Raw genomic sequence first — 14,563 nt, 5'->3', positions numbered from 1 at the left:
TGGAGGAGGAGCAGTTTGAGAGAGATACTGGGTGTGTTGCAATGCCCATTCTACCATTAGTATGACAGGAATGTTTTTGTAAGTACCAATTGTATGCAGACTGTACTGCAGCCAACAGTACATACCTTTATAAGAGCAGCTGCAGTTTGTACTAAAAGTAAAAAGAAAAAGTATGAGATAAGGAACACAGCAACACTTGTTAACAACAGAGCTCATTTCTCATTTAAAACCTCTGCTGACTTCAGCTTTTAGGAGGTAAACTCTTCTTAGAATCAGAGGGTTTGGAGACAGATTTAGATTTATTCCCCAGTTTACTAAATGACTGAGTTGTCCTGTTATTAACTTTATATTGTTTACAAAAATCCAACCACAGAACATGGAAGACACATGAATGATTCACAGCTTTCTGTTAGTAAATAGCAAATTTGCAAAGTAACTACAATTTGTGAAATATATTTAATAGATTTAGCGCCAGCTTAACCATCATCAAAATGCTGCTGACATGTTAAATATAGTTCGGCCTCGGAAAATAACACATCCTGAGAGGGTTTCTTCTGAATGATGAGGACTCTCAGAGTGACTGCAGGTCTCTCTGGTAAACTTACTGGGTTAAGATGAGTTCTGTTATGGTGAATGAAAGGCGTGATCCCACCAAGTAGCTCATCCAATCAGAAGCATTGGCAGCAATGCTGCTACCAGTTCTGCCATTGTTTACCTTTTTCTTCTTCTTCTAGTCCTAAAAAGACCAAAGTCGGTAGCCTTTCCTCATTAGCGCCACCTCTGCTCAGGAGAAGACTGCAACTATGACCACCACGCGGGAGTTTAAACAGTTACGGCGCTCCCATGATGTCACACTGGTGAGCTCATAGGTCGGCTGCGGCGGGTATACCGGACGCTTGACCAGGTGGACAAACAGATCTTAAGGTCGTGAGACACCAACCAGATGGTCGACCCTCGGCAGAAAAGCCAGTCGGACCCGTCTGTCTCCCCGAGTTGGTCCAGAAAGTTCCTCAGAACACACCGAAGAGATGAGACCTAATACACATACAGTACAGGTCAAAAGTTTGGACACACCTTCTCATTCAATGCGTTTCCTTTATTTTCATGACTATTTACATTGTAGATTCTCACTGAAGGCATCAAAACTATGAATGAACACATATGGAATTATGTACTTAACAAAAAAGTGTGAAATAACTGAAAACATGTCTTATATTTTAGATTCTTCAAAGTAGCCACCCTTTGCTTTTTTTGATAACTCTTCAAACCCTTGGTGTTCTCTCAATGAGCTTCATGAGGTAGTCACCTGAAATGGTTTTACCTTCACAGGTGTGCCTTGTCAGGGTTCATTAATGGAATTATTTCCCTTATTAATAAAAAAGCAAACGGTGGCTACTTTGAAGAATCTAAAATATAAGACATGTTTTCAGTTATTTCACACTTTTTTGTCCATCCATCCATCCATCTTCGTCCGCTTATCCGGTGTCGGGTCGCGGGGGGAGCAGCTCCAGCAGGGGACCCCAAACTTCCCTTTCCCGAGCAACATTAACCAGCTCTGACTGGGGGATCCCGAGGCGTTCCCAGGCCAGGTTGGAGATATAATCCCTCCACCTAGTCCTGGGTCTTCCCCGAGGCCTCCTCCCAGCTGGACCTCCCTCCACCTAGTCCTGGGTCTTCCCCGAGGCCTCCTCCCAGCTGGATGTGCCTGGAACACCTCCCTAGGGAGGCGCCGAGGGGGCATCCTTACCAGATGCCCGAACCACCTCAACTGGCTCCTTTCGAAGGAGCAGCGGCTCTACTCCGAGCTCCTCACGGATGACTGAGCTTCTCACCCTATCTCTAAGGGAGACGCCAGCCCCCCTCCTGAGGAAACCCATTTCAGCCGCTTGTACCCTGGATCTCGTTCTTTCGGTCACGACCCAGCCTTCATGACCATAGGTGAGGGTAGGAACGAAAACTGACCGGTAGATCGAGAGCTTTGCCTTCTGGCTCAGCTCTCTTTTCGTCACAACGGTGCGATAGATTGAATGCAATACCGCACCCGCTGCGCCGATTCTCCGACCAATCTCCCGCTCCATTGTCCCCTCACTCGCGAACAAAACCCCAAGGTACTTGAACTCCTTCACTTGGGGTAAGGACTCATTCCCTACCTGGAGAAGGCATTCCATCGGTTTCCTGCTGAGAACCATGGCCTCCGATTTAGAGGTGCTGATCCTCATCCCAACCGCTTCACACTCGGTTGCGAACCGATGCAGTGAGTGCTGAAGGTCGCAGGCCGATGATGCCATCAGGACCACATCATCTGCAAAGAGCAGCGATGAGATCCCCAGCCCACCGAACTGCAACCCCTCCCCATAAATATTACAAACAGGATTGGTGACAAAGCGCAGCCCTGGCGGAGGCCAACCCTCACCTGAAACGAGTCCGACTTACTGCCGAGAACCCGGACACAGCTCTCACTTTGGTCGTACAGAGATTGGATGGCCCTGAGTAGAGACCCCCTCACCCCATACTCCCGCAGCACCTCCCACAGTATCTCCCGGGACCCGGTCATACGCCTTCTCCAAATCCACAAAACACATGTAGACCCGGTTGGGCATACTCCCAGGCTCCCTCCAGGATCCTTGCGAGTGAAGAGCTGGTCCGTTGTTCCACGACCAGGACGGAATCCGCATTGTTCCTCCTCAACCCGAGGTTTGACTATCGGCCGAACCCTCCTTTCCAGCACCTTGGAGTAGACTTTACCAGGGAGGCTGAGAAGTGTGATACCCCTGTAATTGGCACACACCCTCTGGTCCCCCTTTTTAAAAGGGAACCACCACCCCAGTCTGCCACTCCTTTGGCACCGTCCCCAGACTTCCACGCAATGCTGAAGAGGCGTGTCAACCAGGACAGCCCCTCCACACCCAGAGCCTTGAGCATTTCTGGACGGATCTCATCAATCCCCGGGGCTTTGCCACTGTGAAGTTGTTTGACTACATCAGTGACTTCCACCCGGGAAATCGACAACAATCCCCCGTTATCCTCCAGCTCTGCCTCTAACATAGAGGGCGATTAGTCGGATTCAGGAGTTCCTCAAAGTGCTCCTTCCAGCGCCCTATTACCTCCTCAGTTGAGGTCAACAGTGTCCCATCCTTACTGTACACAGCTTGGATGGTTCCCCTTCCCCCTCCTGAGGTGGCGAACAGTTTTCCAGAAGCACTTTGGTGCCGACCGAAAGTCCTTCTCCATGTCTTCTCAAACTTCTCCCACACCCGCTGCTTTGCCTCTTTCACGGCAGAGGCTGCAGCCCTTCGGGCCCTTCGGTACCCTGCAACTGCCTCCGAGTCCTCCGGGATAACATATCCCGGAAAGACTCCTTATTCAGTCGGACGGCTTCCCTGACCACCGGTGTCCACCACGGTGTTCGTGGGTTACCGCCCCTTGAGGCACCTAAGACCCTAAGACCACAGCTCCTCGCCGCAGCTTCAGCAATGGAAACTTTGAACATTGTCCACTCGGGTTCAATGCCCCCAGCCTCCACAGGGATGCACGAAAAGCTCCGCCGGAGGTGTGAGTTGAAAGTCTGTCGGACAGGGGCCTCCTCCAGACGTTCCCAATTTACCCGCACTACACGTTTAGGCTTACCAGGTCTGTCCAGAGTCTTCCCCCACCCCCTGACCCAACTCACCACCAGATGGTGATCGGTTGACAGCTCCGCCCCTCTCTTCACCCGAGTGTCCAAAACACACGGCCTCAGATCAGATGAAACGATTATAAAATCGATCATTGACCTTCGGCCTAGGGTGCTCTGGTACCAGGTACACTTATGAGCATCCCTATGTTCGAACATGGTGTTCGTTATAGACAATCCATGACTAGCACAGAAGTCCAACAACAAACAACCACTCTGGTTTAGATTAGGGAGGCCGTTCCTCCCAATCACGCCTCTCCAGGTGTCTCCATCATTGCCCACGTGTGCGTTGAAGTCCCCCAGCAGGACAATGGAGTCCCCCACTGGCGCCCCATACAGGACTCCACTCAAGGTCTCCAAGAAGGCCGAATACTCCGAACTCCTGTTTGGTGCATATGCACAAACAACAGTCAGAGTTTTCCCCCACAACCCGCAGGCGTGGGGAGGCGACCCTCTCGTCCACCGGGTAAACTCCAACGTGGCGGCGCCAGCCGGGGCTTGTGAGTATCCCCACACCCGCCCGGCGCCTCACACCCTGGGCAACTCCGGAGAAGAAAAGAGTCCAACCCCTATCCAGGAGTACGGTTCCAGAACCGAGACTGTGCGTAGAGGTAAGCCCCACCAGATCTAACCGGTAGCGCCCACCTCCCGCACCAGTTCCGGCTCCTTCCCCACAGAGAGGTGACGTTCCACGCCCCCAGAGCCAGCGTCTGCCGCCCGGGTCTGGTCCGTCGAGGCCCCTGACCTTCACTGCCACCCGTGTAGCAGCGCACCCGACCCCAGCGGTTCCTCCCACAGGTGGTGGGCCCATGGGCTGGAGAGATGGGAGCCACGTAGCTTGTTCGGGCTGTGCCCGGCCGGGCTCCGTGGCAAACCCGGCCACCAGGCGCTCGCCGACGAGCCCACCGTCTGGACCTGGCTCCAGATGGGGGCCCCGGGCTTCCTCCGGGCAGGGTCACTCCATCTCTACCTCGTTTATTCATTGGGGTTTTTGAACCATTCTTTGTCTGGCCCCTCACCTGAGACCACTTTGCCTTGGGAGACCCTACCAGGAGCACAAAGCTCCAGACAACACAGCCCTCAGGTTCACAGAGACACACAAACCTCTCCACCACGATAAGGTGATGGTTCACTTTTTTGTTAAGTACATAATTCCATATGTGTTCATTCATAGTTTTGATGCCTTCAGTGAGAATCTACAATGTAAATAGTCATGAAAATAAAAAGGAAACGCAATGAATGAGAAGGTGTGTCCAAACTTTTGGCCTGTACTGTACATCACAATAATATCCCGCTGACCTGTCCACAAACACTGTTATTGTCCATAAGCATCGTCACTGTTTGTTAACTGTCACAAGCACTTTTACTGTCCCTAAGTATGTCCTTGCCACTGTTAAAGCACTTCACCAATCAATTGACTCAAACTATTTCTATAACCACCACACTGGCAGCAGTGTTTGGAATAACGTTATAATAGTGTTATGTGATATAGTGAATAGTGTTATAATAACGTTAGGTAACAACGTTATATTTTCAGTAACGGGGTAATCTAACTAATTACTTTTCCCGTCGTTAACGTTACTGGACCTTAAATGTGGTGCGTTACTACACATTGATGAATAAACTGTGTAATCCGAACGCACCACTGGCTCACAGCTAGTGAGGAGGTGGGTTAATAACGAGGTGAGCGATTATGATTGGCTAAGGCAGAGTCATGTTTCATGGTAGCCAATCAGAGCCAGTGTTTTTACACACATGCCAGCACACGCGCCACACACACACACACACACACACACACACACACACACACACACACACACACACACACACACACACACACACACACACACACACACACACACACACACACACACACAGAAACACAAATATACACACAGACACACACATACACACAAACACACACAAACCCACACAAACACACAAATATACACACAGACACACACATACACAGACACACAAATATAAACACAGACACACACACACAGACACACAAATATACACACAGACACACACACACACACACACACATACACACACGCACACACATTTATCTTACTGTTTAGTTAAAAAACACCAAATATATTATTAATTAGCATGATAGTCTGCATTTATCTTACTGTTTAGTTAAAAAAACACCAAATATATTATTCATTAGCATGATAGTCTGCATTTATCTTACTGTTTAGTTAAAAAACACCAAATATATTATTCATTAGCATGATAGTTACTGTTTAGTTAAAAAAAACACCAAATATATTATTCATTAGCATGATAGTCTGCATTTATCTTACTGTTTAGTTAAAAAACACCAAATATATTATTCATTACCATGATAGTCTGCATGACACGTGACGCTCCAGGCTGCAGCCATACAGTCTTTACAGGCGAGGAGCAGTTCATCTCCAACGACTCTAGTAATTCCGACTGTCCCTGAATGCACCGCCTGTCAAGCTTCCTTTGATCTTCCTCTTTCTGTGGAACTGTTTCCGGTGTCAGCCAGCAGAGTGTAAACAGTCCGATGTCACTAGTTTCACTAGTTTTTCTAGTTTTAGTTAGTACTTACTTAGTACTTCGGATTCACAGTTTGAATTAAACTTTATTGAAACTCTCTGACACAACAACAGCAGCAGCCTCGAGATGAACGCGCTGCTGGGGCGGAGCTCCCTACGGAGGCTCGCGCTCGGGACATGGAGAGGTTAGAGTCCATCTCTGAGTGTGTGTGTGTGTGTCTGTCTGTCTGTCTGTGTGTGTGTGTGTGTGTGTCTGTGTGTGTGTCTCGGTGTGTGTGTGTCTGTGTGTGTGTGTCTGTGTGTGTGTCTGTGTGTGTGTCTGTGTGTGTGTGTGTGTGTGTGTGTGTGTGTGTGTGTGTGTGTGTGTCTGTCTGTCTGTGTGTGTGTGTGTGTGTGTGTGTGTGTGTGTGTGTGTGTGTGTGTGTGTGTGTGTGTGTGTGTGTGTGTGTGTGTGTCTGTGTGTGTGTGTGTGTGTGTGTGTGTGTGTGTGTGTGTGTGTGTCTGTGTGCATAGGTGTGTGTGTGCGTGCGTCTGTCTGTGTGTGTCTGTGTGTGTGTGTGTGTGTGTGTGTGTGTGTGTGTCTGTGTGTGTGTGTGTGTCTGTGTGCATAGGTGTGTGTGTGCGTGCGTCTGCCTGTGTGTGTTTGTGTGTGTCAGTGTGTATATATATGTGTCTGTCTGTCTGTCTGTCTGTGTGTGTGTGTGTGTGTGTGTGTGTGTGTGTGTGTGTGTGTGTGTGTGTGTGTGTGTTTTTTTTACAAGCACAGCCCTGTAAAACTAAACTGGTACCATCATCTGACGGTGACTAAAACATCCCAAACACTCCTGACAGTCATGACCTGTATATGATATATATATATATATATATATATATATATATATATATATATATATATATATATATATATGATAAAAATCAACCACTGGTAGATCTCATTCACCAACTTGGTTACAAGTGTAAACTAATAGCTCTGGTATTTGGAAGTCTGGGACATGTCCATAAGAATGTGGTCAGGAGGGTGCAGCAAAAAAAGGAGGCAAAAAGACTTGCAAAATGTTGCTCTGTTTCAGCCATCATAGGGAGCATGTAACTATGGAGACGGAGATGCTCTGTTTATCCTTAATGTGTTGAGTATTATAGATGGAAAGAGCTGTAAGAGTGTCTCTCTCTCCCCCACAGGATCTGGATCTGGTTAGTTAGTTTACACATACAGTACAGGCCAAAAGTTTGGACACACCTTCTCATTCAATGTGTTTCTTTATTTTCATGACTATTTACATTGTAGATTCTCACTGAAGGCATCAAAACTATGAATGAACACCTATGGAATTATGTACTTAACAAAAAAGTGTGAAATAACTGAAAACATGTCTTATATTTTAGATTCCTCAAAGTAGCCACCCTTTGCTTTTTTATTAATAAGGGAAATAATTCCACTAATGAACCCTGACAAAGCACACCTGTGAAGGTAAAACCATTTCAGGTGACTACCTCATGAAGCTCATTGAGAGAACACCAAGGGTTTGCAGAGTTATCAAAAAAAGCAAAGGGTGGCTACTTTGAAGAATCTAAAATATAAGACATGTTTTCAGTTATTTCACACTTTTTTGTTAAGTACATAATTCCATATGTGTTCATTCATAGTTTTGATGCCTTCAGTGAGAATCTACAATGTAAATAGTCATGAAAATAGTTGAGATCATCGTTGACACGTAAACTGAGACAAACGGAGGTTTAAGCAGCTGAGAAAGAGAAAGAGGAAGTGATTGGTTGCTGTTGTTGCTATTGTCTGGATTCTGATTGGCTAACGTTGGCTTGAGCTTCTCGTTACACCGCCCCCTACAGGTCCGGAGTGCTCTTGACTGCATATATACGCGGGTACGTGTAAACGAAGACTTGTCTGAAAACTGACAGCTGTGCAGGATGTTATTTTTTAAACAGAGAGGTTGAAATGTCCGTTTATGAAAATAGCCGGCCAAGTGTAAACGTAGCATTAGATCCAAATAAAAGCATTTAAATGTGTGTGTGTGTCTGTGTGTGTGTGTGTGTGTGTGTGTGTGTGTGTGTGTGACAGGTTTCCACGTGACGACGCCAGCGGCGACCTTTGACCTGAGGAGAGTTGAGTTGACTCCTCTGGAGCAGCGGAAACTCACCTTCGACTCCCACACCATGGTGACGGAGCTGGAGGGCAGCGGTGAGCCAAGTCCCAAAATCACCATCACCAAACTCCACCAGACTCCGTGTAAATAATCAGGACTTTTATCATCGTGAAACACACTTCATTCAAAGTGGACAGAAACTAAATAAAACTACCAAAAGCCGTCTTGGTTCATCTTTCCACTGTTCCAACAATCACCACTCTGGTTTGGTTGAAATAAACCCTTAATTCACCCATTTACATGTGGAGATATGCTGGCTCTATACACGCTAAAAGTCCTGATTATTTACATGGAGTCTGGTGGACATATGCTGGCTCTATACACGCTAAAAGTCCTGATTATTTACATGGAGTCTGGTGGAGATATGCTGGCTCTATACACACTAAAAGTCCTGATTATTTACATGGAGTCTGGTGGAGATATGCTGGCTCTATACACGCTAAAAGTCCTGATTATTTACATGGAGTCTGGTGGAAATATGCTGGCTCTATACACGCTAAAAGTCCTGATTATTTACATGGAGTCTGGTGGAGATATGCTGGCTCTATACACGCTAAAAGTCCTGATTATTTACATGGAGTCTGGTGGAGATATGCTGGCTCTATACACGCTAAAAAGTCCTGATTATTTACATGGAGTCTGGTGGAAATATGCTGGCTCTATACACGCTAAAAGTCCTGATTATTTACATGGAGTCTGGTGGAGATATGCTGGCTCTATACACGCTAAAAGTCCTGATTATTTACATGGAGTCTGGTGGAGTTTGGTGATGGTGATTTCGGGGCTGTTTCATGTTAAACTAAAAGGATCTTACTCTTTAACTAAAAGCTCTATCTCTGCAGGGATCCATCCCATAATGTTGTCAGACACACATCAGACATGTTAACCGGTTGTCATAGCAACGTGTTTTCTGTTTTCCCGCAGGTTTTGAAAAGCGCCAGGCGGAGCTGATCGTCTCCGCCCTCGTTACCTTGGCGACGGCCAACATGGACATTGTTTATAAAGACATGGTGACCAAGTCCCATCAGGTACTGCAGTACAAGTACTAATACACACATATACTAACAGTCCTGCACTCTAAACATTACTGCAGTACAAGTCTGTACTATCAGCTAAATGTAGTCGAGCTGTACTTTATTTCTTAGAATATTACGACTTCTTTCAATATTTTAACATTGTGTGTCTGTGTGTGTGTCTCTGCGTGTGCGTGTCTGTGCGTGTGTGTGTGTGTGTGTCTTTGTGTGTGTGTCTCTGCGTGTGTGTGTGTTTCAGGAGATTGCGCTGCAGCAGATCATGGCTCACCTGGACGCCATCAGGAAGGACATGGTGATCCTGGAGAAGAGCGACTTCGCCAACCTGCGCTCTGAAAACGCTGTGAGAACCGCACGCCAACGCTACGCACGCCAACGCTACGCACGCCAACGCTACGCACGCCAACGCTACGCACGCCAACGCTACGCACGCCAACGCTACGCACGCCAACGCTACGCACACCAACTCTACTCACGCCAACATCAACGCTACGCACGCCAACGCCAACTCTACTCACACCAACTCTACTCACGCCAACATCAACGCTACGCACGCCAACGCCAACTCTACTCACACCAACTCTACTCACGCCAACATCAACGCTACGCACGCCAACGCCAACTCTACTCACACCAACTCTACTCACGCCAACATCAACGCTACGCACGCCAACGCTACACACACCAACGCTACGCACGCCAACATCAACGCTACGCACGCCAACGCTACACACGCCAACGCTACACACGCCAACTCTACTCACAACAACGCTACACACGCCAACGCTACACACGCCAACGCTACACACGCCAACTCTACTCACACCAACGCTACACACGCCAACTTTACACACACCAACGCTACACACGCCAACTCTACTCACACCAACGCTACACACGCCAGCGCTACACACGCCAACTCTACTCACACCAACGCTACACACGCCAACTTTACACACACCAACGCTACACACGCCAACTCTACTCACACCAACGCTACACACGCCAACTCTACTCACACCAACGCTACACACGCCAACGCTACACACGCCAGCGCTACACACGCCAGCGCTACACACGCCAACTCTACTCACACCAACGCTACACACGCCAACTCTACTCACACCAACGCTACACACACCAACGCTACACACGCCAACTCTACTCACACCAACTCTACTCACACCAACGCTACACACGCCAACTCTACTCACACCAACGCTACACACGCCAACTCTACACACGCCAACTCTACTCACGCCAACTCTACTCACACCAACGCTACACACGCCAACTCTACTCACACCAACGCTACACACACCAACGCTACACACGCCAACTCTACTCACACCAACGCTACACACGCCAACTCTACTCACACCAACTCTACTCACACCAACGCTACACACGCCAACTCTACTCACACCAACTCTACTCACACCAACGCTACACACGCCAACTCTACTCACGCCAACGCTACACACGCCAACGCTACACACGCCAGCGCTACACACGCCAGCGCTACTCACACCAACGCTACTCACACCAATGCTACACACGCCAACGCTACACACGCCAACTCTACTCACGCCAACGCTACTCACACCAACGCTACTCACACCAACGCTACACACGCCAACGCTACACACGCCAACTCTACTCACGCCAACGCTACTCACACCAACGCTACTCACACCAACGCTACTCACACCAACGCTACACACGCCAACGCTACACACGCCAACTCTACTCACGCCAACGCTACTCACACCAACGCTTACTCACACCAACGCCACACACGCCAACTCTACCACGCCAACTCTACTCACGCCAACGCTTACTCACACCAACGCTTACTCACACCAACGCTTACTCACACCAACGCTTACACACGCCAACGCCACACACGCCAACTCTACTCACGCCAACGCTACTCACACCAACGCTACTCACACCAACGCTACACACGCCAACGCTACACACGCCAACTCTACTCACGCCAATGCTACGCACGCCAACGCCACGCACGCCAACTCCACGCACGCCAACGCTACTCACGCCAACGCTACACACGCCAACGCTACACACGCCAACGCTACTCACACCAACGCTACTCACACCAACGCTACACACGCCAACGCTACACACGCCAACTCTACTCACACCAATGCTACGCACGCCAACGCTACGCACGCCAACGCTACGCACGCCAACGCCACGCACGCCAACTCCACGCACGCCAACGCTACTCACGCCAACGCTACACACGCCAACGCTACACACGCCAACGCTACTCACGCCAACGCTACGCACACCAACGCTACACACACCAACGCTACGCACGCCAACGCTACTCACACCAACGCTACACACGCCAACTCTACTCACACCAATGCTACGCACGCCAACGCCACGCACGCCAACGCTACGCACGCCAACGCTACTCACGCCAACGCTACACACGCCAACGCTACTCACGCCAACGCTACACACGCCAACGCTACACACGCCAACTCTACTCACGCCAACGCTACACACGCCAACTCTACTCACACCAACGCTACACACGCCAACTCTACTCACATCAACGCTACACACACCAACGCTACACACACCAACGCTACACACGCCAACGCTACACACACCAACGCTACACACGCCAACTCTACTCACACCAACGCTACACACGCCAACTCTACTCACACCAACGCTACACACGCCAACGCTACACACACCAACGCTACACACGCCAACTCTACTCACACCAACGCTACACACGCCAACTTTACTCACACCAACGCTACACACGCCAACTCTACTCACACCAACGCTACACACGCCAACTTTACTCACACCAATGCTAAACACGCCAACTCTACTCACACCAACGCTACACACACCAACGCTACACACACCAACGCTACACACGCCAACGCTACACACGCCAATGATACTCACACCAACGCTACACACGTCAGCGTTACACACGCCAACTCTACTCACACCAACGCTACACACACCAACGCTGGAGCTGTTTTACAGCCGAAGGAGGCCGACCAAACTTTGGGATAATCCTTCGAAATTTTCTAATTCTAGTTATTGGTTTATATACACAAATACAGCGTGTGTGTGTGTGTGTGTTGATGTGTGTGTGTGTGTGTGTGTGTGTGTGTTTGTTATTGAACCCTAACTCACCAGGATGATGTTTTATTTTGTAGAAAATGAAGCAAGAGTTGGAGCAGCTGCAGATCCGACTGAAGGTAAAAACCACAGACAGCACTGAAAGAAGTATTCAGACTACTGCAGTAAAAGTACTAATATCACTTTGTATTTGTGTGTGTGTGTTTTGTGTGCAGGAATCTTAATGTGTAAAGTAACTAGTAACTAAAGCTGTAACAGATGAATGTAGCGGAGTAACTAAAGTAACTAGTAACTAAAGCTGTAACAGATGAATGTAGTGGAGTAACTAAAGTAACTAGTAACTAAAGCTGGAACAGATGAATGTAGCGGAGTAACTAAAGTAACTAGTAACTAATGTTGTAGTGGAGTAGAAGTAGAAAAGTGACATGAAAAGAAAAGACTCAAGTAAAGTACAAGTACCTCAACATTTGGTACTGAAATATAAGTACTGGAGTAAATGTACTTAGTTACTTTCCAGCGCTGTGTGTGATTCGATGTGTTTTTGATTCAGGAGGAGAGTCAGAAAGTGCGAGCAGAAACCAGACTGGACATCAACCTGGAGCGCAGCCGCATCTCGGACGTGGTGAGACACACAGGAAACAGGAAGTTAGGGTTTGTAGTTCAGACAGGAAACAGGAAGTTGGGGTTTGTAGTTCAGACAGGGAATCATTCTGATTTTTCCGATCTATGCACGTATAAAATCAGCATCCTTCTCGTGTTCCTACCTCAGTAAGTAATCCAGTGATGGGCTTTTATTCTGAAAATATTCTGACTATTTCCTCCTAATATTCCAATTTATTTAATTTAATTTTTTTTTCAAAATATTCCCACTCTCATTCTCACGATATTTAGACATTTTTCTGAGTAAAAAAACATTACAACTTTTTTCCTAAATATAACTTTTTTTTTTCCTGAGAATATTCAACTTTTTCACTAAAGATAAATTTGGTTCAGACTCTGGGACTACGGGGAAACTGCAGAGTCATGGTTCAGACTCTGGGACTACGGGGAAACTGCAGAGTCATGGTTCAGACTCTGGGACTACGGGGAAACTGCCGAGTCATGGTTCAGACTCCGGGACTAGGGGAAACTGCCGAGTCATGGTTCAGACTCTGGGACTACGGGGAAACTGCCGAGTCATGGTTCAGACTCTGGGACTACGGGGAAACTGCCGAGTCATGGTTCAGACTCCGGGACTAGGGGGAAACTGCCGAGTCATGGTTCAGACTCTGGGACTACGGGGAAACTGCAGAGTCATGGTTCAGACTCTGGGACTACGGTGAAACTGCTGAGTCATGGTTCAGACTCTGGGACTAGGGGAAACTGCTGAGTCATGGTTCAGACTCTGGGACTAGGGGAAACTGCCGAGTCATGGTTCAGACTCTGGGACTACGGGGAAACTGCAGAGTCATGGTTCAGACTCTGGGACTACGGGGAAACTGCAGAGTCATGGTTCAGACTCCGGGATTAGGGGGAAACTGCTGAGTCATGGTTCAGACTCTGGGACTAGGGGAAACTGCCGAGTCATGGTTCAGACTCCGGGATTAGGGGGAAACTCCTGAGTCATGGTTCAGACTCTGGGACTAGGGGAAACTGCCGAGTCATGGTTCAGACTCTGGGACTACGGTGAAACTGCAGAGTCATGGTTCAGACTCCGGGATTAGGGGGAAACTGCTGAGTCATGGTTCAGATTCCGGGATTAGGGAGAAACTGCAGAGTCATGGTTCAGACTCTGGGACTACGGGGAAACTGCTGAGTCATGGTTCAGACTCTGAGACTACGGAGAAACCGCTGAGTCATGGTTCAGGCTGAATAAAACGTGTAACCTTGTGTTTTTGTGTCAGTTTACAGAACAGGAGAAGAAGCTGATGGAGGCGAGCACCGAGTTTCACCACAAGGTAAACACACTTAAAAAAAGTACTCTTTCCCCCGTCTGGTGTTCGGTCAGGTAACATTAAGTACATCAGCGTTGCTTTCTGGGTAATTTTT

General features: G+C 48.2%; 1 protein-coding gene across 1 annotated transcript in view; it reads left to right on the top strand.

The window, feature by feature from the left end:
• The first annotated feature begins 6,124 nt into the window (after positions 1–6,124).
• The window catches only part of ccdc90b (coiled-coil domain containing 90B), a 10,095-nt gene continuing 1,656 nt past the window's right edge, over positions 6,125–14,563 (top strand). The window contains exons 1-7 of the mRNA XM_028595723.1: positions 6,125–6,389; positions 8,279–8,398; positions 9,288–9,391; positions 9,636–9,737; positions 12,613–12,654; positions 13,086–13,157; positions 14,419–14,472. Of these exons, the coding sequence (XP_028451524.1) occupies positions 6,332–6,389; positions 8,279–8,398; positions 9,288–9,391; positions 9,636–9,737; positions 12,613–12,654; positions 13,086–13,157; positions 14,419–14,472 (552 nt within the window). The 5' untranslated portion in view covers positions 6,125–6,331. The remainder of the gene's footprint in view (positions 6,390–8,278; positions 8,399–9,287; positions 9,392–9,635; positions 9,738–12,612; positions 12,655–13,085; positions 13,158–14,418; positions 14,473–14,563) is intronic.

Source organism: Perca flavescens, chromosome 13 (assembly GCF_004354835.1).
Source record: "Perca flavescens isolate YP-PL-M2 chromosome 13, PFLA_1.0, whole genome shotgun sequence".
In the NCBI taxonomy this organism is placed as follows: Eukaryota; Metazoa; Chordata; class Actinopteri; order Perciformes; family Percidae; genus Perca; species Perca flavescens.
This window is presented reverse-complemented; position numbering and strand designations above follow the sequence as displayed.